General features: G+C 47.8%; 1 protein-coding gene across 3 annotated transcripts in view; it reads left to right on the top strand.

Annotated features, from left to right (window-relative positions):
* Positions 1 to 26874, top strand: part of PTPA (protein phosphatase 2 phosphatase activator) — a 725494-nt gene that overhangs the window by 402597 nt on the left and 296023 nt on the right. For all 3 annotated transcript variants that reach the window (XM_085614012.1, XM_085614013.1, XM_085614014.1), the window contains exons 6-7: positions 12005 to 12104; positions 12526 to 12650. In XM_085614012.1, coding sequence (XP_085470138.1) covers positions 12005 to 12104; positions 12526 to 12650 — 225 coding nt within the window. The remainder of the gene's footprint in view (positions 1 to 12004; positions 12105 to 12525; positions 12651 to 26874) is intronic.

The following is a 26874-nucleotide window of genomic DNA, read 5'->3' as shown; positions in this document are numbered from 1 at the left end:
TTCCACAAACAATATCCAGGTGAAAATAGCACAAACGCTAAAGTAGTACCAAATGACAACTACCCTCACCTTATATTGTACGTTAGAGGGGTGGCCCGTCCCGTCCTTCACCGGTCTTGAACAGGCTTAAACGGGCCCGCCCTTGGCCCGGGCTTCGCCCGGCACACATCCGCGCTGTGGAGATGATGATGCGCTAAGAAGGCGCGGATGTCAATTGGCTGCAGGTGAGGCACGCCAAGCCCCCTGGGACACGTAGTCCTGGTCCCACTGCGCTGCTCTGTTCTCCTTCCACGATACGGCTCCCGCATCAGCGGGAGCGGCGAGGCGCTAAGAAGGCGCTGATGTGAATTGGCTGCAGGTGAGGCACGCCAAGCCCCCTGGGACACGTAGTCCTGGTCCCACTGCGCTGCTCTGTTCTCCTTCCACGATGCTGCTCCCGCGCCAGCGGCGAGGCGCTAAGAAGGCGCAGATGTGAATTGGCTGCAGGTGAGGCACGCCAAGCCCCCTGGGACACGTAGTCCTGGTCCCACTGCGCTGCTCTGTTCTCCTTCCACGATGCGGCTCCCGCGCCAGCGGGAGCGGCGAGGCGCTAAGAAGGCGCGGATGTGAATTGGCTGCAGGTGAGGCATGCCAAGCCCCCTGGGACACGTAGTCCTGGTCCCACTGCGCTGCTCTGTTCTCCTTCCACGATGCGGCTCCCGCGCCAGCGGGAGCGGCGAGGCGCTAAGAAGGCGCGGATGTGAATTGGCTGCAGGTGAGGCACGCCAAGCCCCCTGGGACACGTAGTCCTGGTCCCACTGCGCTGCTCTGTTCTCCTTCCACGATGCGGCTCCCGCGGGAGCGGTGAGGCGCTAAGAAGGCGCGGATGTGAATTGGCTGCAGGTGAGGCACGCCAAGCCCCCTGGGACACGTAGTCCTGGTCCCACTGCGCTGCTCTGTTCTCCTTCCACGATGCGGCTCCCGCGCCAGCGGGAGCGGCGAGGCGCTAAGAAGGCACGGATGTGAATTCAAGTCAAGTCAGAGAATTTATATAGCGCACTACATACCCAGAGGGTCTCAAGGCGCTTAGGGAGGGGTGGGGGATTACTTGTCAAATATCCACGTTTTAAGTTGCTTTCTGAATGCTAGGTGGTTCTGGGTAAGGCGAAGGTAAGTGGGAAGTGAGTTCCAGGTTTTAGCTGCTAGGTAGGAGAAGGATCTACCTCCCATGGTGGTTTTGTTGATGCGAGTTACAGTGGCGAGGGCTCCCTGGGACACGTAGTCCTGGTCCCACTGCACTGCTCTGTTCTCCTTCCACGATGCGGCTCCCGCGCCACCGGGAGCGGCGAGGCGTAAGAAGGCGCGGATGTGAATTGGCTGCAGGTGAGGCACGCCAAGCCCCCTGGGATACGTAGTCCTGGTCCCACTGAGCTGCTCTGTTCTCCTTCCACGATACATTATTATCCAATATATATACACGAGAAGACAGAGTGTTTATACCAAGGATAATACTTTTCCAAATTTTCCTAATCAGTTTGACATAAGCGTACTACTGCTTTAATTTGTGACAGTTTCCAGAACTCATTATATGCTGCATAAGCAAAACGTTTAGTGTGAAGGGATTTTGGACCTAAAAAGATCAGTAAGATCAATGGTAGCTGATAAAAGGGAAAAATGTTGTTTGACAGTCAACAGTGTGGAATGTTCCAACCATTGTTGACATAATTTACCAACAGAATACGTGGTAACTGAATGAGAATGGGGGTAACGAGGACAGGTCTACTTTGAGTGAACCCTTTCGTGACCTTTGTAAAACGTAAATGACAGTCCTTGACTACAGTATCCAACCAGAAGGGTTAATACCAGATGAAATAAGAGTACAGTTTTGAAACATAAGTCAAATCCTCAATCGTGTAGTTTGTATGTGTACGCCATGTGTCATAGTCAGCCAAAGACTGAATGGAGGGAGTATTCAAATTTTAGCAGTAGCTAAACCGAAACAGATAGTCGGCTAAACCATCTGATTTAAAAATATCAGTTGCATTGGTATTAAACATGCATGATGCAGGGACTCCATACCCTGCACCTGTCAGGACCTCCAAACAAGTTACAGTTTTACTGCACAGGAGCAGAAGGCGATGGGTCACAATGCCCTTCTCAGAACTCCACCTGTTAGGTTCTTAGGTCCGTCACAGGTAAGTTCGAAGGGGGGAAAGGGGAAGGGACAGAGAAGAGACTGCTCCAAGATCTGCCTGTCAGCTTCGTTACTTCTCCTTCTTTTTCTTCTTACAGGTCTGTCAATTAGTTACATTACAGTTTGAACTTACTTTAAACTAGACAACAGTTCTTTTCTTCTTAATTTACATAAATTACTTATCTTACCAGAATGACTTGGGAGCTCGCTACTCTTCTTACTTCTCTAATTCTATTTAGCCTGAATGAGAAGTCTTCACTCTACGCTCTTCCCTTCGTCTTCTGGGTTGTACTGTTCTGGACCGTTCTTAATTCCTTACAAGAGAAAGAGAATACAGTAAGCATTTGCATGTCAACAGACATTCAGTATATGTGTGTGTCTTCCCTTTATTCCTGTTACGTACTGGGTAGAAGCGTGAGTGAGAAATTAAACTGGGGTTCTGGTTGTGCCTATGTGGGCCTGGAAACTTTCTTCTAGGCAGTGTTGAGGTGACTGTTATTTTCGTTGATTCAGCTGGTAGATACTGATGGACTTCACCAGTTACTTCTATTACTAATCTGGAACCAATTATCAGTAACTAGGGTGTTCGATTGATTTAAGAGTCATTCCTTTTATTTTTACTTAAAATGGTTCCTTTGTGCCCTTATGCTTGAGGAGTTAAGGAATTACTCTTTCGCGCGCTTCCCTTCGTAACTGTCAAGAGGATTGCACTATTCTTGACGAGACACGAAGGAACTTTCAGCCCTCTAGGTGAGCTCAGGCGTTGTTCCAGAGAAAACTCTGATATACCTTTTAGCAACTACGGAGGAGTTGAAGAGTTATCCTCTGTACTCTTCAATCCTTGCTTCAGAAAGAAATGTTTTTGCCTCTGAAGGAAGACGCGGCGCTTGAGCTAATGCGCCCGCGTCTACCAACACTCCGGAGTTGACGAGGCTCGAGGGAAAGCCTTGAACAATTATTTTAACAACGCGGCGCTTGAAATGACGCGCCCGCGTTGACAGTCGTTTCGGAATTAGCTTTTGCTTGGAGAAATGTTCCGCTCGTATTTTACTGACGCGGCGCTTGAATGAATGCACCCGCGTCAGAAACACAGCTGAATCACCATTAGGTTGAAATGTACTCTTCCTTCAACTCTCTTTGGATTTTATAAATGTTTCCTGTCACGGGTGATTCCTACAGTTCTAATTTTTTGGAGAGGAAGGACTAACATTAAAACCTTGACTGACCTTTTAACTCGCTATGAATTTTTATGCCTTAATGTCTTTAATTTCACCAACCTGAATCTGAAAGGGAACTTTGAGGGTACTGGCGAAACTAACCCCGCAATTTCCGCAAGCTACCCTAACTCACTAACTCGACGCAGGGGATTCAGATGCTCTTCTCTCAGCTCCATCGGTGAAGTGCACAGTAGAATGTTGGTGCACACTTCAACAGGTGTCAGAAGCCTAAAAGACTAGACTGCTGACAGCCGAGTGCTGTGGCAGCATGGGCATGTTGGCAGCCATCTTGGAGTTCCATCGACGCCAACAAGCACCCCAGCTTAATGGATAAGATGACTTTTGATAATCTCGTGAAGGAGAGATAGCCGCCAGAAATGCGTTACAGGGAGGAAACCTCTTGTGGGTCCTGACAGCACCTGTTAACCTTTTGTTCCCCAGATAGATTTTAAATCTACCATGTTCTTCCAATAATCTTAACTTTTCAGGGACAAATCGGTTATGAAGGAAGAGGAATAAATCTTTTAGTGTGGGGAAGCATGTGTTTGTTACGGGTGGGCATATATAATTTATAAAAATAGGACACAGGGTCTGATAGATTGTAACCAGAAAAAGATGCACACCCACTGTCTATAATTAAATTGTGGTCTTGGAGTACTGGTTTTGTGCAAACAATAATGGCTATAATGCTGGTAGCACAATAAATCTGCATAATTTGCGGAATTAAAATACAGATTTCAGTATCAAGTACAGTATAATTTTGCAAATCAGAAAACGAGTAAACAACGTTGACATGGCAGTCATCGGAGTGTATTCCAGGTAAAACAACATCACCCAAAGAAACTCAGAATACGTATGGAATTTGCAAGGTCTCCGTAGGACCATATACATCAAATGACACTTTATCCCTAGCGATGCCATCAGTGATTGGGTAAGCTGAAATGTTAACTAGGGCATGATCTCTTTTCATTTTTTGAGATGAAGTATGAGGGGCCAAAACTCTGTCAACCAAGTCTACAGCAGAGCGTTCAGGTAAGTAGTGGCCATTAATCAAAAGGAAAAAAAGACAGTCACAAAGCCAATTCACTTGAAGAGGAATGTCATCCACAACCCCTTCCAGAGGTATGTCGATGGAGGGACCTGGTAAGTTCTTTTTAACCAGGAGAAGAAAACACAAATCCGTGTAGGAGGCACCGCTACAGACGAAGACAACAAAGATGTATTTGAAGAAAAATGATCCTTTTCCATATAATAACCACTGGAACCGAGCTGAAACAACGGGGGCTGCTCTTCATTGGAAGGTGAATTAATTGTATTGTCAGGAACATAAACTATAACTTCAACTGTTAGGGAAGCATACGTGTTGGCCACAGTTGTAGATGTAGAAGGCAAAACAGGCATTGAATCAATTTAAGACTCCATTTCCCCTTCCAGTAGTTGGGGAGAAGTCGGGTGAAACTGAATGCCTCTAATGTGAAACATCTTCTTGTAGGCATACTATTGAGTATCGGCCATATGGTGTAACTTGACATGTTCAATGGAAATGAATTGATTCTCCTTGTGACCAGGTAGTGGAGGGAAGATCACAGTATAAGTGCCTTTTAAACCTAGGACTGAGACCGGTGCACGGTACGATGGATCAAATTCTTTCTTGTATTCCCCTTCTCTCAGGGCTGGATCACCAACTTTAGGAAGCCAGCCAGAAACAGGAATCAGGACTGCAGCGTCCGTAGATGAGGGCAAAGGAGTTTTTGCAAGATCGTCACAATTCTTTTGTAGATCCTGTAACATAGCACTAGCTATCACACTGATTATCACCGTCAAACGTTACGGCAGCCGCTACAACGTCTAGACCATCAAGGTCTGGCATAAACATTTTAATTCCAAAAAGCATTTCATACGGTGTCCGCCCACCCAGAGATCTTCTTGGGAGATTATTTAGTGCACATTGGACTCCATAAAGATGAGTCAACCAGCCCCGATCTGTACCCAATAGCCTCGCTGTTAAAGATTGCTTTGATTCACGGTTCATCTGCTCCACAACAGAATTGCCCTCAGGCCAATATGAAGACAAGAATTGCCCCTGCACCCCCATAGACTTCATCGCATCCCGGTAAGCCTTAGAGGCAAAAGACAGACCTTGGTCTGAATTGAAGGTGCCACAGGCAAATGTCCCTACAAAGACATGCAAATCTTTTATAACTGTTCGAGCGTCAGCACTGCGTTGCGGCCAAACCCTACAGAACCTAGTACACAAATCCACTGCAACCAAAATACATTTGAAAGCATTATCAATGTCAGAGGACCGCAGTGATCAAGATAAATACAACCAAACGGTTGTTTTGAGATGAAAAGGTGAGTATGTGGTGGATATGCAATAGTAGAAGGTTTAATTTGTTTACAAATGTCACATGAAAGGACATACTTGCCCGTTTGCTGGTATAAGTCACACCACCAAAAACGTTGTAAAAGCGAAATTGTCGCTGTCACCCCAACATGTGCAGGAGCCATAACTTCATGGGTAGCCACAATCAAAGAAAATCTGTGGTCCTCCTTGGGAATCAAACAATCGCCAATGTTGGAATAATTACAAATGGAATCTGATCAGGTGTTAAGTGATAGGTGTAATGAGAAGGGAATCCCTGGGGAACCTGTGTTTCCTCCTTCATTGTGGCAATAGCCGCCAAAATGTCATCATCTATTTTAGTCATAGACCTAGTAACAGCTGCTACTGAGCATGTGGAGACTGCGGATTTGGCGGCCTCATCAGCCAATGAATTACCAACGGCGTGTGCTCCCACACGCTGATGGCTCAGTGTATGGATAACATGTGTGAGTGGCAAACGTTCCTTAAGAGCCGCCACTTGGACCCAAAGCGTTTTATGCTTTATTACGCTACCTTTGGAATCACAAAAATCATTTTGTTGCCATAAAAACAAGTTGACATTAAAGGATTGTACACAGTAAAAGGAATCGCACACTGCAAGAGTAGGTACTTCAGGATCAGCAAATTCAAGAGCCAAAACCAAAGCACGTAACTTGGCCAATTGTGCTGTGCAGTACTTAAGGGACTGTGTGTGAACCAAGGAGTATTTAAAATCACCATCCACTATGTGCCTGCCACAATTGCGCAGGCTGCGGAATAAGCATGTTTAGAACCAATGGCTGGTTGTGGAGACCCATCAGTGTAAATTACACATCTGTTCTGATCAAGAGGGAGTAGTGCTAAATGAGGAGGAGGAACATGTTCATATTGTACAAACTCTTGGGTTTGGACAGAAGGGTCAAAGACCGAGTTAAAATCAGCCGATGTCAAAGAACTAGCCTATTGTATCCAACGAGGATGCAGAGTTTAGAATTGGGTACACTCGCCTTTGTGACAGCCTCTAAGGCTGGCACCAGCGAAACCATGAATATGCCTTTCCCCTGAGCCAGAGAGCATTCCTTCTGAATCGCCAACTGTACTGCTGTCAAAATAATTTTGGTCGAATAAAAGCACATCTCAGTAGGAGTATACTAATGCGATTTAAAAGCAATGGAAACTGTGTCCTCTTATTGAAAGTCACCTAAGTGAATCCTAACGCTCCTGGCAGAATCTGTTTGACTAAATTAGTGGTGTTGTCTCTGGTTAACAAGAATTGAGTAGCGAGCAGATCAGACTGTAAAGACCTAAGTACAGCGGTGTCTTCCGGAAGCCAACTGGAAGAAGAAAAAGAGGGTTGTATCAATGCATATAGCAGTTTGATACGCTGAGCATAATCGGGAATGTAGGTCCTGACGAAATTCAGGAAACCCAGCAAAGATTGTAATTTGTTTAGGGTAGATGGAGGTTGCAATTGAGCACATTTCTCCAAAAAGTGGGGGGCTAACCCCCTACCCTCATTACGGAGCTTATAAGCAAGAAAAGGGACAGCCAAAAAGGCAATATGCGTCTTTGCAAAATTTAATTTCTAGCTAATCTTGCAAAATGTGTAATAATGTGATCCACCCGCGTAAGATGCAGATTCATTTTATCATCCGTTAAGTAGATGTGATCGATGTCCTAAAAGGCATCAGAATCAATATCATATAAGAACGATACTGTGTTCTACAAACACTCCTGGGCTAGTCTTATATCCCATTGGTCATCTTGTATATTGTCTTTGATTGCCGAGAGCGCTGAATGCAGTCAAGTCACCGCTTTCAGAAGCCACGGTGTGACTCAAAAAATCCATTGGAAATATTCGATGTAGTTTTATATTTCTTGCACACAATGTTATTTACTAGCGCAGAGCTATGTGTGTTCTGTACCGCAAAGGTACGAACATGACTGTTCAAGTGTCTGTAGTCTAAAACTATACGATATGAACCATCCGGTCTCAATATCTTTGTCCCAACCCGCCTGGTTGCGATATAATGCAGGAGCTAAGGCTAGGGCTCACTCTGACGGGGGAGAGAGCCTGTTGGACTAGCCCGTGGTAGTCTGTGAGATCGCCTTATGTTCTCCTCGTGGTGCGAGAGGGTCTGTTGGACTAGGCCGTGGAAGTCTGTGAGATCACCTTATGTTCTACTTGTGGGGCAAGAGGGCCTGTCAGACTAGCCTGTGAGATCACCGTATGTTCTCCACGTGTGGCGAGAGGGCCTGTTGGACCAGTCCATGGTAGCCTATGAGATCGCCTTATGTTCTCCTTGTGGGGGGAGAGGGTCTGTTGGAATAGCCTGTGGTAGACTGAGATAGCCTTATGTTCCTCTTCTGGGGGTAGAGTATCTGTTAGACTAGCTCATGGTTCTCTGTGAAATTGCCTTTTTTCTCCTTCTTTGGGGAAAGGGACTGTTGCACTAGCCTGTGAGATTACCTTCTTTTGTTCTCTTGGGGGGAGAGGGTCTATTGGACTAGCCCTTGGTAGTCTGAGATCTCCTTGTGTTCTCGTGGAGAGAGAGTGTCTGTAGGACCAGCCCGTGTTTGCCTATGAGATCGCTTTATGTTCTCTTTCTGGGGTTAGATTGCCTGTTGGACCAGCCCGTGGTAGTTTGTGAGATCACCTTTTGTTCTCCTCATGGGAGAGAGGGTCTGTTTGACCAGCCCGTAGCAGTCTTTGTGTTCGCCTTATGTTCTCCTTATGGGGGGAAGAGGGTTTGTTGGACTAGTCTGCGGTTGTCTGTGTGATCACCTTATGTTTTCCTTGTGGGGGGATAGGGCCTGTTGGACTAGCCCGTAATAGTCTGTGTGATCACCTTATGTTCTCCTCATGGGGGGAGAGGGTCTCGTGAATTAGCCAGTGGTGGCCTGTGACATCTCCTTCTGTTCTTCTCGTGGCGGGAGTGGATCTGTTGGACTAGCCTGTGGATCGCCTTATGTTTTCCTCGTAGGGGAAGAGGGTCTGTTGGAATAGCTCGTGGTAGCCTGTGAAATCACCTTATTTTCCCCTCATGGGGAAGATGGTCAGTTGGACTAGCCCATGGTACTCTGTGAGATTGCCTTTTTTCTCCTTCTGGGGGAGAGGGTCTGTTGGACTTTCCCGTGGTAGCCTGTGAGATTACTTTCTGTTATTGGGGAGGAGAGGGTCTGTTGGACTAGCCCGTGGTAGTTTGTGAGATCGCCTTATGTTCTTCCCATGGGGGGAGAGGGTATGTTGGATTAGCCCGTAGTAGTCTGTGAGAACATTACATTATATCCACAGCTCTGGCCATACTCCACCTATCCTATTTCAAGCTCTCCGCCAGCGAAGCAGTGATGTCTGTGCATTCAGAGGAAAGCTTGTCATGGCGGTTCGTTCAATTGCATTGATAGTTTGATGCACAGCTGCTGTTTCAGGTGGCTGCACACCAATCTTTATTTATTTTTCAAAAGCAAACTTCTAAACAATTTTTTTTTTTTTTAAATCAAAAATTGACCCACACTCAGAGTTTTCAGCTTGGGTAAGCGGGTCATTTATTTATTTTCTGTCTAGCACTGTCAGATATTTATCCGAAGGTGACAGGAAAAAAAAATCCAGACCTTTCTCTTTAAATAGGACAGGCGTTCTGATGTCTTTAATTCCACACCCTCTACTCTGTTGGGCCATCTGAGTAAGATTCCCGATGGCAAAGCCATAGAGGCCACCACTGTCGCAAAGATAGCAGTCCACCCGGACTAGATGAGTTGGATGGACCATTGGTTTGGCGTACAGGGTACTCTGCACGTCTGTGACAGTACCCTGTCGAGAACTCTTAATTGACCCTTAGTCGGACTGCTGTGACCATGCCCACCCTTGGCAGGTTTCTATGTGCATCCTCGCCAGGCCTGCCCATACCTGGACCACACGTCAGGCCATGCGACCTTCTCTGGCCATGTGAGGTTTGCCCTGACCCCTTGCTGCCTCTTCAGTCCATTGATGCTGTGTGGCCCCCTCGGAGCTGGTTTGTTAGGGCCAGTATGGTTAGCCTGTATCCTGAGAGAGGCTTCGCTTCCCCTCACCACTGCTGCCACTCAAGCTCCCCTACGACCCTCGCTTGGTGCCTGAAATGCAAGGGTTTTGTAAAAGCACAATGTCTCCCTTTTAGGGAACATTATTCAAAACGTATTTAATATTATAAACACAACATCAATCTAATGCTTTGCTCTGTTAAATACTAGTTCACGTTGTTCCTATTCTGATCTTTGATGTATCTTGTCTCAGCTGAGAAACAGTACTAAAATACATTGTGAAGTGTAAATCATTTATTGTAATTTCATCAGCATTAAAAAACATTATATACGAAACTTGTACAGTTCTGCGTTAGGTCAGATTTGTGCTTTGTGCAGATTAGCAAAAATAGTTTAGCTCTTCAGAGATACGAAGGTGACCATGGGGTGGGATGGCGGTTTGTTAGGAGTAGAGGTAAACATGTGATAGGGCCACCTGCTCTGGAGTCCTTGACGGGGACGCACTTTGTCCTTTCCTTCCTTGCTGTTAAGATGTGGTCCCAAGTCTGCTCAAGGGGTCTTGCACATATTTCTGGTGTGGTTGTACCAGCGTGGCAGCCACTGTGTTGGCCAGCGATGCTTTTCTTTTCATTCCCTACTGCTGAGGGACAGTCCTGAGGCTGTTCCTTCCAAGGGCTTTCGCTGACCTGGTATAGTGTCATATTGATGGGTCATACAGAGAGAGGGAGTGTATTTAAGAGCCGAAGCCTTGCTTTTTCTTCTCTGCTGTTGAGGGATAGTCCTGAGTCTGTTCCTTCCAAGGGCTCTCGCTCACCTGCTATGGTGTCATATTGATGGGTCATAGCGAGAGAAGGAGTGTATTGGAGAGCTGAAGCCTTGCCATTCCTTCCATGCTGTTGAGGGACAGTCCTGAGTCTGTTCCTTCCAAGGGCTCTCGCTCACCTGCTATGGTGTCATAATGATGGGTCATAGCGAGAGAAGGAGCTCATTGGAGAGCCAAAGCCTTGCCATTCCTTCCATGCTGTTGAGGGACAGTCCTGAGTCTGTTCCTTCCAAGGGCTCTCACTCACCTGCAATGGTGTCATATTGTTGGGTCATACAGAGAAAGGGAGTGTATTGGAGAGCTGAAGCCTTGCCATTCCTTCCATGCTGTTGAGGGACAGTCCTGAGTCTGTTCCTTCCAAGGGCTCTCGCTCACCTGCAATGGTGTCATATTGATGGGTCATAGCGAGAGAAGGAGCGCATTGGAGAGCTGAAGCCTTGCCATTCCTTCCATGCTGTTGAGGGACCGTCCTGAGTCTGTTCCTTCCAAGGGCTCTCGCTCACCTGCAATGGTGTCATATTGATGGGTCATAGCGAGAGAAGGAGCGCATTGGAGAGCTGAAGCCTTGCCATTCCTTCCATGCTGTTGAGGGACAGTCCTGAGTCTGTTCCTTCCAAGGGCTCTCGCTCACCTGCTATGGTGTCATATTGATGGGTCATAGCGAGAGAAGGAGCGCATTGGAGAGCTGAAGCCTTGCCATTCCTTCCATGCTGTTGAGGGACCGTCCTGAGTCTGTTCCTTCCAAGGGCTCTCGCTCACTGCTGTGGTGTCATATTGATGGGTCATAGCGAGAGAAGGAGCGCATTGGAGAGCTGAAGCCTTGCCATTCCTTCCATGCTGTTGAGGGACCGTCCTGAGTCTGTTCCTTCCAAGGGCTCTCGCTCACTGCTGTGGTGTCATATTGATGGGTCATAGCGAGAGAAGGAGCGCATTGGAGAGCTGAAGCCTTGCCATTCCTTTTATGCTGTTGAGGGACAGTCCTAAGTCTGTTCCTTCCAAGGGCTCTCGCTCCATGCTATGGTGTCATATTGATGGGTCATAGCGAGAGAAGGAGTGTATTGGAGAGCCGAAGCTTTCCTTTGATTCCCTGCTGCTGATGGACATTCCTGAGTCTGTTTCTTCCAAGGGCTCTCGCTCACCTGCTATGGTGTCATATTGGTGGGTTGTACAGAGAGTTAGGAGTGTATTTAAGAGCCAAAGCCTTGCCTTTCATTCCCTGCTGCTCAGGGACAGTCCGGAGTCTGTTCCTTACAATGTCTCTGGCTCACCTGCTATGGTGTCTTACAGAGAGAGGTAGGAGTGTATTGGGGAGCCAAAGCCTGGCCTTTTATTCCTCATTGCCCTTTTACAATCCTGAATCTCATCCAAGCGGTCTCACTCACCTCGCTTCTCCTGTCTCTCCATAGGACACGAAGCAGCGTTTGCAGCCTTTCTCTGCTGCCTTTGTAAAATCGGAGTCCTGAAGGCAGACGATCAACTGGCCATAGTCTTCCGAGTATTCAATAGGTAAGGAAAAGAAGCGCCTGGCAGGGGTCGCAGTCTTTGTTCTTGGTGAAAGGGAGTTCTTGTATAGCAGAGGTTCCTCTGAAGCTCAGTGTATTGCGACTCAAGTCCATATCTTGCTTGACCCCCTTTACATGGAAACCGGTTCCTGCCTGCTTTTAATCAAGCCTCCTTTCTCGATCAATGTATTCTTCCTTTTTCGCACCTTGTGTCATTCACATATATAAATCTGGGGCGGGATCCCTTCGCTCTTGCACCCCGCCTTTATGCTCCGCCCAACTGTTGCATGTTTTACTTCTTGGAACTACAGGGTGTCTCCTGCTCCTTCATTTAGGTATATTCTTCAGAATGCTCTTTCCCTCCCGATGTGCTCTTTCCCCTCTGATGCTCTCTTTCTCATCTTGGTTAATTCCTTTCTTCACAGATATTTGGAGGTGATGAGAAAGCTGCAGAAAACCTATCGGATGGAGCCAGCTGGAAGCCAGGGGGTGTGGGGCCTTGATGACTTTCAGTTCCTTCCCTTCATTTGGGGAAGCGCCCAGTTGATAGGTAGACATACACCTTGTTGTCTTTTCACTCTGTTGCCTGATTTAGATTTGCTAGAGCTGCGCTTCTGCTTGGGATGCTCTGCTGGTTGAATGTGCTCAGTAGTATTTGATCTTTGTGTTACCGTATGGGGTGATTTCTATTTCAATTACCTGGTGGGATCCCTGCGGATTCTTGTCTGCTGGACGGGTGTGATAACTATGGATAGTGGTTGACCCCCTAATCGCTGCTGTCGCCTGCCTGGGCCGGGAGTGGCGGTGCTGTGGGGGCCGGTCATGCTCGTGCCCCGGGCCGGGTGTTGCACGGCCTGTGACGGCCTTGGTGTGGCTGTCCTCTGACGAGCGCTCGGTGCCTCTCGCCTGCTCCCACGGATTGCTGTCTCCCGGTGGGGCGGTGAGAGAGTTGGCATACCTGGCCGAGTGGGGCTTGCTCCTGACACGACATGCTGAAGACGTAGCGGGCGGTCCGACTGTGTATGAGGCCTGCACACTGAGCGAGGGGGACGCGGAGTGTGTACCCAAAGACGCACCCGGACGAGCCCTGGTCCGTTGGCCCAACCGTCTAACCCACTTACAAGGAAACGGAAGAAGGACCAATACTCCTGACACTGATACACAGAAAGAGACTGAGGACTACGCTCTCACCCCACTCTGCCTATGGCTAGGGACATTTGATAACCAAGTAAAATACATGGTATGAGTTGTAGGATCAACCCCTGACCTGACTCATCATCTCTGAGTAATCATCTTATTTATTTGTGTTTGTTTACCTATTTAATTTGCTCCAATTTTACGATGTAATCTGTTCTGCTATCTAATCTGCTCTTGATTTTAATTCCTCCCTTGTTTATCCTACATCCTTATTTAATCGTGTTTGTTTACCTATTTATTGTGATCCTTATAAGCACTGGAATCTGCGTTTACTATCTTACTGCGCCGGACTGTATTTCCTCGCTTGTTTGCCCCCTTGCTTGATTCATCATATCTACCGTGCTTGTTTTACCTTGTCTAACCTACTGAACATCAGTGATGTAATTTGTTTTGCTATTGAATCTACTCCTGATTTTATTCCTCTTGCTTAACCCTACCTCCTTATCTTGCCCCCTATTTTTCGACCCCACACTCTCCCAGCCCCCCCCCCACCCCCCACCCTTGGCTCCCAATCCTCTCCCCCCATCTCCTTTAACTTCCCTCTCTTCACTCTGTCTCCCTCACACGTTCACCCAACATGCCCCTTCACAGCACTAACCATCACCCTCAGGACCATACCCTCTCTAAACATGGCCCCAACTCCTGGACCATTCTCTACCCCCCAAATCTCTCCAAACACGCAAGGAAAAATTTCAAACACAAACTCCTCATCCGCAACCCTGAAACACTCATTGTTGATAACTACCTCAGCCTCACCGCCCCCGTTATTACCAACTACATCTTCTACTCCAAACGCCCTTCCAAATGGAAGAGCATCTTCCTTCAACACCTCCCTATCTCTAAATCAACCAAAATACCATATGGATTTAAAATATCCACCGCTCCCTCCACAGCCTTTCAGGGTGATATTGATATCTCCATCTTCAAAACTGGTAACATCCTCATACAAGCCTCGCCATCCCACCTCTCTATCTTTGAACACCACTTTAGCACTATGTCTCTTCTCCTTAACCACTCAGCGCCTAACACTCCTCCCCAAACGAATAGAACCCCTCAAACCTCTTCCACCCCCCCCACTCTACCTCCACTCTCAACCTCCAAAGATTGACCTCACCAGCTCCCTCCCTGGACCCCCCTATTGATAAAGACTTCCCCCATCCCTAATTACCTACTTCTCATCCCCCACTTATCTCCCTCTCTCCCCCTAACCCCCTTAACCCTTACTCCTCGGACCCCTCCTTGAATAACGGTAGCCCCAAACTCCTGTTACCTACTTATTATTCCCCTCCCATGACCTGCCCTCCCCCTGTCCCCCAAACCTCCATCCCCTGACCCAACCACTCACGTACTCCACCGTCTTTTCCCCTCAATCACAACTCCTCAACCCCGACTCCTACCAATCCCGTACACCCTCTGCTCCTCCCCATCCTCTCTAACCCCCCCCCCCCCCCCTTCAGGCTCTACCTACCCAACCCCCCACCCCAACCCCCAATAAACACCCATCCCCCACACCCCAACCCCCAATAATCACTCATCTCCATCACACCAATATATTCGTTTCTCACTCGCTTCATGCCCTTCTATCCTCTCTGACCACATCACCTGAAGATTTATGCCCCCTGTATAACCTAACCCCTCCACTCACATTTAACAGCTCCACCACCCATCCCTCCATACCTACTACCCTATCTCCCCACTCACACAGCAGGCCTCCGTCCGCAACTAATCACAACCACTCCCTATCCCCAGACCATTCTCCTCCCACCCCCTACGCCCCTTCATTCCTTTCCTGTACCCGGAATACCCCGAGCCTACACAACATTGTACTCGACCTACCTACTTTGACTACCGAACCCCTCACTCCTCCCAGCCCCATCAACCCTCACCCCACACTATCTACCACATCTCCCCCTCACACATTAGTCCACCCTCTGCAAATAACACAGACCACGCACTCCCGATTCCTCCCCTCTCAATTGCCCAGATCCTACACAACATTGAATTTGACCTATCTAATTTAACTACGGAATTCGCCCGACTCAGAAAAGATTTCTTCTTCCACAGCACCAGAACCCTCCCCCACCATAAAACCACCATCCTCCCTCGCTCAAACATCCCTAATAACAAACACAACCTTTGAAGATTGCTCCCTCTCCGATGCCGTATGCATAGACCTCTCCGCACCTCGAACCATCTCTCCCCGTCCGACCTCGCCGACCTATGTAACTCCTACCTTCCTAATCTGCCAACCACCAACCCTCCGTTCCCCAGTGCCCCCATCCCTGTTATCATAGGGACAAATAGAACCCCCTCCTCCCCCAGACCACCACACCAACTTACGCTGATCCACTTTTGCCCACCTTCCATACCCAACCCCACACCACTGAAGTGCATGCTTGTTAACTGTCACTCCACGGTCCTACACGCCACGGAAATCTCGGAAACCATCCTGAGTGACTCCATTGATATTGCATTCCTCACTGAAACCTGGCTAAATGACCACTCAACGAGCATACTTGACCTACTCTCCCCCTCGGGATACTCTATTCTTAGAAGAGACAGACCTAACAGAGTTGGGGGAGGGCTAGCCATTATCTTCAAAAAGGAACTTCAGATTTCCCTTGTCACTAACCCAGGCTACTCCTCCTGCGAATACCTGGAAGCAGAACTGTTAACTCAAAACTCCCTCCCAATTCGTCTACACAACATCTATCGCCCCCCGGGGACCACCACAGACCTTCAATGAGGAGTTATCGGATCTACTGGCGCAATCAGCATTATCCATCTCAAAAAATCTCTTTCTTGGGATCTTAACCTCCATTGGACTGATACCAATGACCCCACCATCTCCCTCCTCACTACACTTCTTGAAATCAACAAACTCAAACAACTATGCTAATCTCCAACCCACACTAAAGGATCCATACTTGACGTCATTCTGTCCAACGAAGATCTGACCTCCGTTACCAATATCATCCCCATTGACTGGTCCGATCATCACCTTATATTGTTCACCTCAGCAAACCTCCCCACCCCTAAAACTACCAGACCTAAGAAATTGACCAGAAACCTAAAAGGCATCCGCCCAGGTGTTCTACAATCGAAACTCCAAGCTCAACTTCTTCTCATTCCCCCCTCACAAAATGCGAATGAGCTCACTGAACTATTTAACAATACTGTTACAGATATTCTTGACCAACTGGCCCCGCCTAAACTCAAAAACCAAAGAAAAACCCCCTCAAACTCTTGGTTTAATGCAGAGATAAATAATGAAAGACGGGCACTCAGACTGTCGGAAAGAACCTGGAGACACCATCCCTCACCCGCCCATCTTGCACTTCTCAGACGTGCTAGATCCACGTACAAAAAACACATCCTCAAGGAAAAGGCATCCTTCTTCCGCACTCAACTTGATCGTGCCAAAAACAGACCCAGGGAACTCTTCAAAATCATCTGAAACCAAACTTCCCCCGCACCTCCAAATATGACAGCCTCATCAGACAGATGTGAAGAAATTGCCCACTTCTTCTCGGAAAAAATTGCCAAAATTGATCAATCCTTCCTTCCCACACAACTATCCTCCAACTCCCAATCCAATCCTGTCCTCACCTCTAATGCCTACTCCACATCCCCCCATCCAGACGACACTTTCTCTCCTTTTCCCTCTATCCTACTGCTCCCCAGCGAGCCTCCTCACCCACCCATTTCCATACCCCCCCAGCCACTCCACAGGCCTCTCTCCTTCCACATCTCCAGTAACCAACTCCCCTAAATCTCAATTTAAGAACAATGCCTCCTTGCTCAACTTTCTCCCCGTCACTGAGCTTGAAGTCCTCAATATAATTGGCATTCTTAAACCGTCCTCCCACACAAAAGACCCAATACCCTCCAACTTTGTCCCTGCCCTTAAGCACATCATCACCCCATTCTGGACCAAAATCATCAACACCTCTCTCTCCACGGGCTGTGTGCCCACCTCCCTTCAGCTTCGACAAATCTCGCCCATAATCAAAAACCCCAATGCTGACCCCAATGACCTAAATAATCTCCGCCCCATCACTAACCTCCCCCTTCTCTCAAAGGTACTTGAAAAATGTGTCCTACTACAACTAGACAAGCACATAGAAAATTTCAACCTTCTCGACCCCTTCCAATCTGGCTTCAGAAAAGGCTGCAGCACCGAAACGGCAATGCTCAATGTCATAGATGACATCCATCAATCACTTGACAATGGCGAGACCTGCCTTCTTATCCTTCTTGATCTCTCTGCAGCATTTTATACAGTCAACCATCCAGCCATACTTAATGTGCTTAGGACCCGTTTCGACCTTAATGGCACCGCCTACAAATGGTTCATCTCTTATCTACAACATCGAACTCAGCAAATCTAAATTCAAAACTGTCTCTATAACCCCACTCCTGTCTCCCTTGGAGTCCCCCAAGGATCTATTCTCTCTCCCTCCCTCTTTAACCTCTTTATGGAACCCCTCTTTCTTAACCAAGCAGGCATAAATTACTACCTCTACGCCGATAACACCCAAATCTATTACAAGATTAAAATTCATGCTGACATCTTACACCTGAACAACACCCTTACCAAGATCCAAACCTGGTTCCATTCCAGTCATCTCAAACTCAACCCTAACAAAACCGAAATCATTCTCTTCTCCCCCAAAAATAACCCTCTACCCGTTCAATCTTGGATCTCTGACCTCAATGCGCTCAATTGCTCACTCACCCTGTCCAACTCCGTCAAATCTCTTGGCATCACTATCGACAACACCCTAACCCTTAATGTTCACATCAAAAACTCTGCCAAAGGAGCCCTCTTCACTCTCCGTCACCTCAAGAAAATAAAACCATTCATACCCACCGATGATTTTAAACTTCTAGTTCAGTCTCTTGTTTTGTCACGTATTGATTATGGGAACGCCATCCTTAATGGAATCCCCAAGGTACACCTTGCTCCAATCAAAGCTGTGCTCAACCTTGCTGCCAGGCTCATCACGGACTGCAAACGCTTCGATCATATATCCCCGGCTCTCAAATCTCTTAAATGACTCCCTATCGAAGGCAGATCTGCCTACAAAACCGCCTGCATTACTCATAAAGTCCTCCACCAAAACACTCCGCAGTACCTCTCAAAGAAACTCCACAATGCGGGCTCCACTCGACCTCTGAGAAGCACCAACACCCTACTCCTAATCCCACCTCTGCATAAAAAGACACAATCTCGCTCCTTCTCTGGCAATGTCCCTATTATCTGGAATGCCCTCCCAAAAAACCTGCGCTGTAATCCCTCCTATTCTAGTTTCAAAAAAGACCTCAAAACCCACCTCCTCAATTATTATTGGTGTTCCTAACCTGTGTCCTACTCCTGATCTCTTATCAATCATACTATATTTGTTCAGTAATATATACCCTGTTCTCCTGTTCACCATTTACCTAATTACTTAAATGTTTAGCTCCTGCCCCTGTTTATTTATCTTGATTTGTGTAATGCTCATGTTGTTTGTACTTTGTATATTTCAAATTTTTGTTGCGCTACCCTTCATATGCTTTTATACCCTATGTGCCTTTTACTATCCTTATCTTGTAAAGCGCTCTGATACCTCTGGGCCTAGCCAGCGCTATATAAAACCTTCAAAATAAAAATAAATAAATAAATGGATTCTAGGCTTATTTTCCAGCCTGGTCGAGGATGGCTAAAGCCATGTGGGGCCTCTGGTAAATGCCTCGTATAGACGATGGTACCAGCTGTGGCTTCCAGGATAGTATCTTGCCTAGTTAATGTGATAAAATCTCTTTAGTTTCTAGGACTCATTCCTGCTCTGTTAGGTCTTCTCTTTTGGACAATGGTAGGACTTATGAATTTTAGTGTGAAATCTTCACTTGTGGAGGGTGGTGGGAGCTGTGTGTGTTTTAGTTTGTTCTTCACTAGGTAAAGTGGGAGCTTTGAGTTCTAGGGTTAGTTTTAACTTGTGGAGGAAGGTGAGAGCTGTGTGTAATCCGGGGTTATTCACAAGAGGACGAAGATGGGAGTTGTAAGGGTTTCGGGGTTAGTTCTTCAGTGGTGGGCGATGGTGGAAGCTGTGTAGGCTTCAGGCGTAATTCTTCTCTGGAGGGTGCCTGTAGGAGGTCTGATTTCTAGGGCTTGTTCTTCACTGGAGGAGAATGGTAGGAGTTGTGTAGGTTTCAGGGTTAGTCTTCATTGGTGGATGATGATTGTAGCTGTGTGGGCTTCAAGGTTAGTTCTAAACTGTTGGATGATGGTGGTAGCTTGTTGGGTTTCGGAGTTCTTCACTGGTGGATGGTGGTGGGAGCTGTGTGTACTTCAGGCTTAATTCTTCTCTGGAGGACAGCGGTGAGAGATCTGAGTTCTGGGGCTTGTTCTCTGGTGAATGTTGATGGAATCTGTTTGAGCTTCAGGGTTCTGGAGGAGGATGGTGGAAGCTCTGAGTTTGTTTTTCACTAGAGGAGGATGGTAGGAGCAGTGTGTTTCCCAGGGTTGGTTCTTTATTGGGGGAGGATGGTAAGAGAAGTGTAGGTTTGGGGGTTAGTTCTTCACTGGTGCATGATGGTTGGAGCTCTGTTGGTTTCAGGGTTAATTCTTCACAGGTGAATGATGGTGGGAGCTGTGTTACCTTTGGGGTTCTGCACTGATTGATGATTGTGGGAGCTGTGTGGGTTTCGGGGTTCTTGACAGAGGGACGATGGTGGGAGCTTTGTCTGTTTTGGGGTTTCTTCACTGATGGATGATGGTGGGATCTGTGTGGGTTTCAGGGTAAGTTCTTCACTTGTGGATAAGGTTGGGAACTGTTTGGGTTTCCCTGTTAGTCTTGTTTGGCAGAAAATGGTGGGATTTCTGAATTTCAGGGTTAGTTCTTCACTGGTGGATAATGGTGGTAGATCAGAGTTCTAGGGCTTGTTCTTCCCTGGTGGATGATGATGGGAACTGTGTAGGTTTTGAGATTAGTTCTTAGCTGGTGGATAATCGTAGGAGCTGTGTGGGTTTTGGGGTTAGTTTTTCACTGGTGGATGATGGTGTGAGCTGTGTGGGTTTCAAGGTTAGTATTCTTTGGTAGAAGATGGTGGGAGCCTTTGGTTTCTGTTTTAGTTCTTGCCTGGTGGGTGATGGTGGGAGATCTGAGATCTGAGACGGGTTCTTCACCTATGTGAGTTTCAGGGTTAGTTCTTCACGGGTGGATGATGGTGGGAGCTGTGTGAGATTCAGGGTTAATACTAGTGAGGTTTTGGGTCTATTTTATGGTATGACTGTGGCCTTACTGTGACATACACTTGCAAAACCTCCCTGACCCAGTCAGGCTCATTTGGACAATCTTGAAGCTCAACCTTGAGTTGATGTAGCTTCAAGCAGTAATGCTTGAACAAAGGAACTAGTGTAAAGCATTTATCAGTACCAAACAATGAAATAAGAAAACGACATGATACGATATAAATAAGACACACATTTATAAAGGTAGGTTATATTTTTAGGAATTTTTAGAGTTTAAGACTAGAAAAAGCCACCAGGGGGTTCTGGAAATAGAGATTGTTTAAAAAGTCCTCATTTTTAATTCCTCCGCAAACAAGTATTGTCAACCGTAAAGATTTAAAATGTTCAAAAAGTTTGTACAAGTTAGCTTAACTTCTCCAACCTGGTTTGGGCGACCAAATCAACAGGGAGCAGGTCATATTGGCCCATTGGGTAGATTTGGCACAACCACCAAAGACTTCAATAGATTGGCCCTGATGCTGCAGATGCAGGACATAAAGATGCTCAAGGATGCTCCGGATAATGTGCAGTCGACAGAGGTGCATTTGCGATTGTTCCTCGGTCCACAGATCATATGGGGCGACTTTGGCCACAAAGGTCAGGATCCCTTATTCTTCTTTGGAACCATAGAAGGCTAGCTGTGACGGAGCTACCAGTCCCCGTGTAAAGCAGTCCCACCAAAATCCTTTGGTGGGGCTAGTGTCCCTCTTGGGCAACCACTCTAGACTCCGACAGCACTCCCAGGTCTAACTGACTCAGGTGCAAATTTTGGCTGTCAAGTATCGGTGTCTTAGGGTGCCCAGAGACAGCTAGTAGTGATTCTTCTGCGGTGACTACCACTTGCTGGAGGCTACTTCAGCTGTGCTGACCCTGTTGTGGGTTCCATGGGGTCAGTCCGCTATTACTTTAAGTCAATCCTTTGGTCTGGGAACAACTTTTCCTAGAGCCAGGCTCCTCAGGCACAGTCCTCTCTTCAATAGCCCAAGGTGCAGCAGGTGCAGTCCATTAGAAGGTGCAGCCTCTCTTTGTACTGTCCAGGGGACAGCAGGGCAGTCCTTTTTCAATCCTTGTTCCAGGTCCGACGTGATCTGAGGGGAAGGATGCCAGGGGTGCCATATTTATTCCCAGAAAGTGTCCTGAGGCGATGATGCGCTACTGGTCAATGAGCTACCAGTTCACCTTCCTCTTGGTAATGACGTTCTGCCTATAAGTGGCATCTAGCAATCACAGAGTGCACTATTCTGTCCACTCACAAGATGTCAGGACCCTTGCTAGGATGTCCCCTCGAGAGGTGTCTACTTGTGAGTTACACACCCACAGGAAAACTAGTTTGGGCACTGGTCCTCCCATTTTGGTGGATGATGGTGGTAGCTGTGTGGGTTTCAGGGTTAGTTCTTCACTGGTGGATGATGGTGGGAGCTAAGTGCGTTTTGGGTTTAGTTCCTGTAGAAAAGTAGGATCTGCTTTCATGGTTGCCCCCACTTTTTGCTGGTGTCATTCGATTTTATTTTCTAACTAGTGTGACTGAGATCATGCTAATCGGGACCGCAGTCACTGTGCTCTCTCCCTAAATTGGACTATGGTAAGTACTTTGGTACCTTCCTAATTGGCTACTGGTGTACCCTTCTAAGTCCCTAGTATATGATACTTTGGTACCCTGGGCAAAGGTACACCAGGGGTCTCCCATGGACTGCAGCATGTATTATGCTCCCCATGGGGGACCACTCAAACTGTTACTACAGGCCTGCCATTGCAGCCCGTGTAAGCTGGTGCTAGCACCACTCACCACAGATATAAGTTTCCTTATGTCTGAGGTCACTGCATTTAAACCTATGTGTCCCCTAGGGTAGGCCTTTCAATCCATAAGGCAGAGTGCTAGGTTATAAGTGTGAGGATACCCTGCACGAGCAGGACACCCCCTACAAACACAGGAGTTGATTCTCCAGGCTTTGTAAGTGTGGTCAGCCATTTTATACATATAGTGGCCATCAAGTCAATTACAAGATTTCTAACTATAAATTGGCTGCTCCAAAACTAGTCATGTTTAATATCAAACATGTTTGAATTCAACCCCACTACCGATTTCAGTGTTGGATCCAGGATCCCATGTACTGGAGGCCTCCCCTAGGGAGCCCTCCTGTATTCCCGGTACCAGCCTTTCGCGGGCAAGCAATCTAGTGTTGCTGTCGACCATATGCATGATTCTGCCTTCCTTCTGCAGGGCTGAGCTTGAGCAGGGGAAGGTAGAACAATAGGTTTCCTGTCACAGGGAGTCTATTAGGCTGGGGTGGGGGTGCTTGCCAGCACCACCAGACTGCTTTGAAGGCCACATTTGGTGCACTCCTTGCATACTCTAGTTGAAACCAGTTCATGAAGCCGCTGGCTCATGCTCTAGCACAAAACTGGACTAAAGACATGGGAGTAACCTCCCCTCTGTCCAGTCCCTCCTCTGGGAGGGACTCCTGAATCGTCCCAACCCTTTAGGTACTTAAGGGCTTACCTGTGGGTGGCTCTATAGATTTGTTGTGGGACAAGATTCCGATCAGAAACTACTTCTACTGTCTGTGCACTTAAGACTTTGTAGGGCTTCGCTTTGGGAACCAAGACTGCATTTGGGAAGACTCCTGCTGCTCCTGGTTTCGTCGTCCTGACAGTCTTCTGCGTCGTCTGTGCCTGTTCTTCATCCAGGTTCTTTTTCAGGCTTGTGGGCATCAAAGGCACCTGAAGGAATCTCCCTAGGAGTGAAGGAGTCACTTCCCTGCATCTGCAGGCATCGCAACTGGTCTGCTGCTCCTGATGTCCTTCGGACTTCGGAAGTCCCAGCAACACAGGAGGTGCTTCTGCAACTCCCTCGAGGCCTGCACTGTCATCTTGCCAATTTTGAGGCCAGTATCCTTCATCAGAATTGGTGGAACAGCCCCCCTGTGCATCACCTCCACTTGCAGTTGCCAAGGCTTATTGACTCTCTTCTCCAGCGATCTTCGGGATCCTAGAAGCTCCAGCCTCCAGCATCTCTTCCTGCCAAGATCTTCGTCCTCACTGCATCCTCTGCTCCGTGTGCCTGCATCTTTGGTGAGCTGCTTGAGGTCCTCTTGCAATTCCTGTGCCTTCGCCCTGTGTGTCCTCTTGAGGGTCTTCTGCTCCAGTAGGCTCTCCTGCTTGCTTGGGGTCTCTACTGACTCTCAAGATTGTAGTGAGTCCCTTGGACCTTGCTGGTCCCAACATTACTCTTTCTTCGTTCTCCACGCCAGTTACAGCTGTCAAGGCTTGTTGGTGCTCCCACCCGACACTGACTCCCTTGCTCTCGGCTTCCCACATGGGACAGCTCGTGAACGGCTCCTGGTCTTTGACAACGTCGCCTGGTCGTCACAGCTGCAGTGACAAGGTCACCGTCAACTCTCCTGCATCTTCCGTCATTGGTGGTCATTGGTCTTGCGTGCCTCCTGGTCACTCCTGAGTGGCATAGACTGTGTCCCCTCTGCTTGCAGGTACTCCTCTTCAAGAATCCATCCTTGAATTCCACCGGACTCTTTCACCTTCGCCAGCGACATCTTTTCTGAAGTCCTCCATTGTGGTCTACGGCAGTTTCCAACGTCACTTCGCACCTATACACCTGGCTTCCCTAGTGTAGGTATGCTGGTTCCTGGGGTATCCATAGGTGGGAAGACTCTCCAACCTGCTATCTTCCACAGGGTTTCTTGAACCAAGACTTCCTTCATTGACTTGCATTGAGTGGGCGGCTGCGTTTCCACCCTGCACACAGCCTCCGTGGGGTTCCTGGATACTTACCTTGGATGGTTCCTTGGGTCTCCTGCTCTTCTAATGCTTCTGGGTCCAGTCTCGACTTAGGTCATGGGTTGTGGTTGGTCTCTCCCTGGCGACCTCTGTGTATTTGTGCTACTTGCGTGCTCTATTATCAAAGTAAAGTGATTATGTCTACGGGTAGGAGATATTGCAATGTGTTAATGAGTGTTTATAATAAATACATATTTTTGTATAACTACACTGTGTGGTTCTTTTTCACTTAACCTACACTATATGATTAGTACTGGTAAAGCAAGCTGCTTTACACTCCTTCTGGACTAAGTCTGAAGGCTGCTCTCCACAGCTACCACTTAAAGAGCTTTCTAAGGTTGCCTAAGACCACCACAATCACCATAAGGGTTGTCTGGATTAGTGCAGGGTGCTACACATACGTAAGTGAGCACCATATACTAAGCCAGCCTCCTAAAGTCACTCTTGCCAAAGGTGCCCTACTATACTGTTCTCTCTGTATTGCCCTTCCAGGTTATTGCAAAGTATTGCACATGCAAGATGCAGGAGTTCTGTATAAAACGTACAATAAATTAATAAATACTGGGCTAGTTTTTGTCTGGCGAAGAAAGGCAGGACCTGTGGCTTTAATGGCTAGTTTTTACCTGTTATGCCATTGCAAATTTGATAGATCCCTAATTTAGTTTCTAGAAAGTGGCATTAGCTTGGTGAGCTCCAAGGTTACGTTCTGTCTGCTGCAGGATGGTCGTATCTGCAAGTTCCATTGTTCCTGACCGCCTGCTGCAGGATGGTCGTATCTGCAAGTTCCATTGTTCCTGCCTGTCTGCTGCAGGATGGTCGTATCTGCAAGTTCCATTGTTCCTGCCTGTCTGCTGCAGGATGGTCGTATCTGCAAGTTCCATTGTTCCTGCCTGTCTGCTGCAGGATGGTCGTATCTGCAAGTTCCATTGTTCCTGCCTGTCTGCTGCAGGATGGTCGTATCTGCAAGTTCCATTGTTCCTGCCTGTCTGCTGCAGGATGGTCGTATCTGCAAGTTCCATTGTTCCTGCCTGTCTGCTGCAGGATGGTCGTATCTGCAAGTTCCATTGTTCCTGCCTGTCTGCTGCAGGATGGTCGTATCTGCAAGTTCCATTGTTCCTGCCTGTCTGCTGCAGGATGGTCGTATCTGCAAGTTCCATTGTTCCTGCCTGCCTGCTGCAGGATGGTCGTATCTGCAAGTTCCATTGTTCCTGACCGCCTGCTGCAGGATGGTCGTATCTGCTAGTTCCATTGTTCCTGACCGCCTGCTGCAGGATGGTCGTATCTGCTAGTTCCATTGTTCCTGACCGCCTGCTGCAGGATGGTCGTATCTGCTAGTTCCATTGTTCCTGACCGCCTGCTGCAGGATGGCCGTATCTGGTTTTCATGGTTACTACCTGCCTGCTGGATGATGGTGGTATTCGCTGGTTCCATGGTTACTTGATGTCTGCTGAAGGATGGCCTTATCTACAAGTTCCATTGGTTCTTTCTGCCTTTTGGAGGATGTTTTCTTCTGTACTTTCCATCCTTAATTTGTGTCTTCTGGAGGATGGCCGTATCTGCAGGTTCTAAGGGTCAGTTACTGTCTAATAGAGGATGGCTGTAACTGCAGGATCCATGGCTAATATGTCTGCTAGAGACTTCTAGCTGCTGACTCCTCACCTTTGAATTTCCCGGGCATCAAGTTGTATCAGAAAAGTTGTGCGTGAGCAGTACCCCTGCGCTCCGTTGGGTAGCTCCATTCGGCTCCACAAGACGTCCGTTTTGATTATGAAATCTCAGTCACCTATATAGACGCTACCCAGGTGCGCTGACGTAAATTCTTTTCTTTCTGCACCGGTTAGGCGCTGATCCACAGAAGAGCTACCCCTCTGTCTTTTTTGACAGGCTTTTTTCGACTTTTGTCTATTTTTTTTTTCTTGTGTTTCGAGGATGTCATCTAGACGTACAGGGTTCAAACCGTGTGGCACCTGTCACCGCACCATGTCAGTAACCGACCCCCACTTTGTCTGCTTGTGGTGCTTCAAGCGCGACCACGACAGTCATGCTCCGATTGCTGGGCCCTGGCTCCGAAGGCCTTACGGGAGTGATCTTTGAAGCTCCTTGCGGCCCGGCAGTCAACACAGTTGAGCACATCTCCTCCGAGATTCCAGTACCGTTAAAGGAAAAGAAGGTTGTGGGACTGCTCCATGAGCCCCAAGTCCTCCTCTTCATCTCACTCGAGGTCCTCGAGACACTCAGGGAAGAGGCACAAAAAGAAGCCGCCCAATCGGGCTTAAACTTCACCTCATCTGTCGCTGAGACAGGTAAGGGACATCAACGCTCTGGGCACGGTTCTGAGGAGCCGGAGCTAGATTTGAATCCACGCCTCCGCCAATTTCTGGAAGCCGGAGAGACCCCCGCTCAAATGAAGGAATTTTTTTAAGTCATGCACTACGTATTTGAGCGGCCAGACCCCGCTGGTGTGCCTGCGGGGTCAGCCATCGTCTCCGGGACATGGCACCTGTGG

The sequence above is a fragment of the Triturus cristatus genome, chromosome 1_2 (assembly GCF_964204655.1).
Source record: "Triturus cristatus chromosome 1_2, aTriCri1.1, whole genome shotgun sequence".
NCBI lineage: Eukaryota > Metazoa > Chordata > Amphibia > Caudata > Salamandridae > Triturus > Triturus cristatus.
The sequence above is the reverse complement of the archived record's forward strand: the minus strand, read 5'-3'. Positions and strand labels throughout refer to the sequence as shown.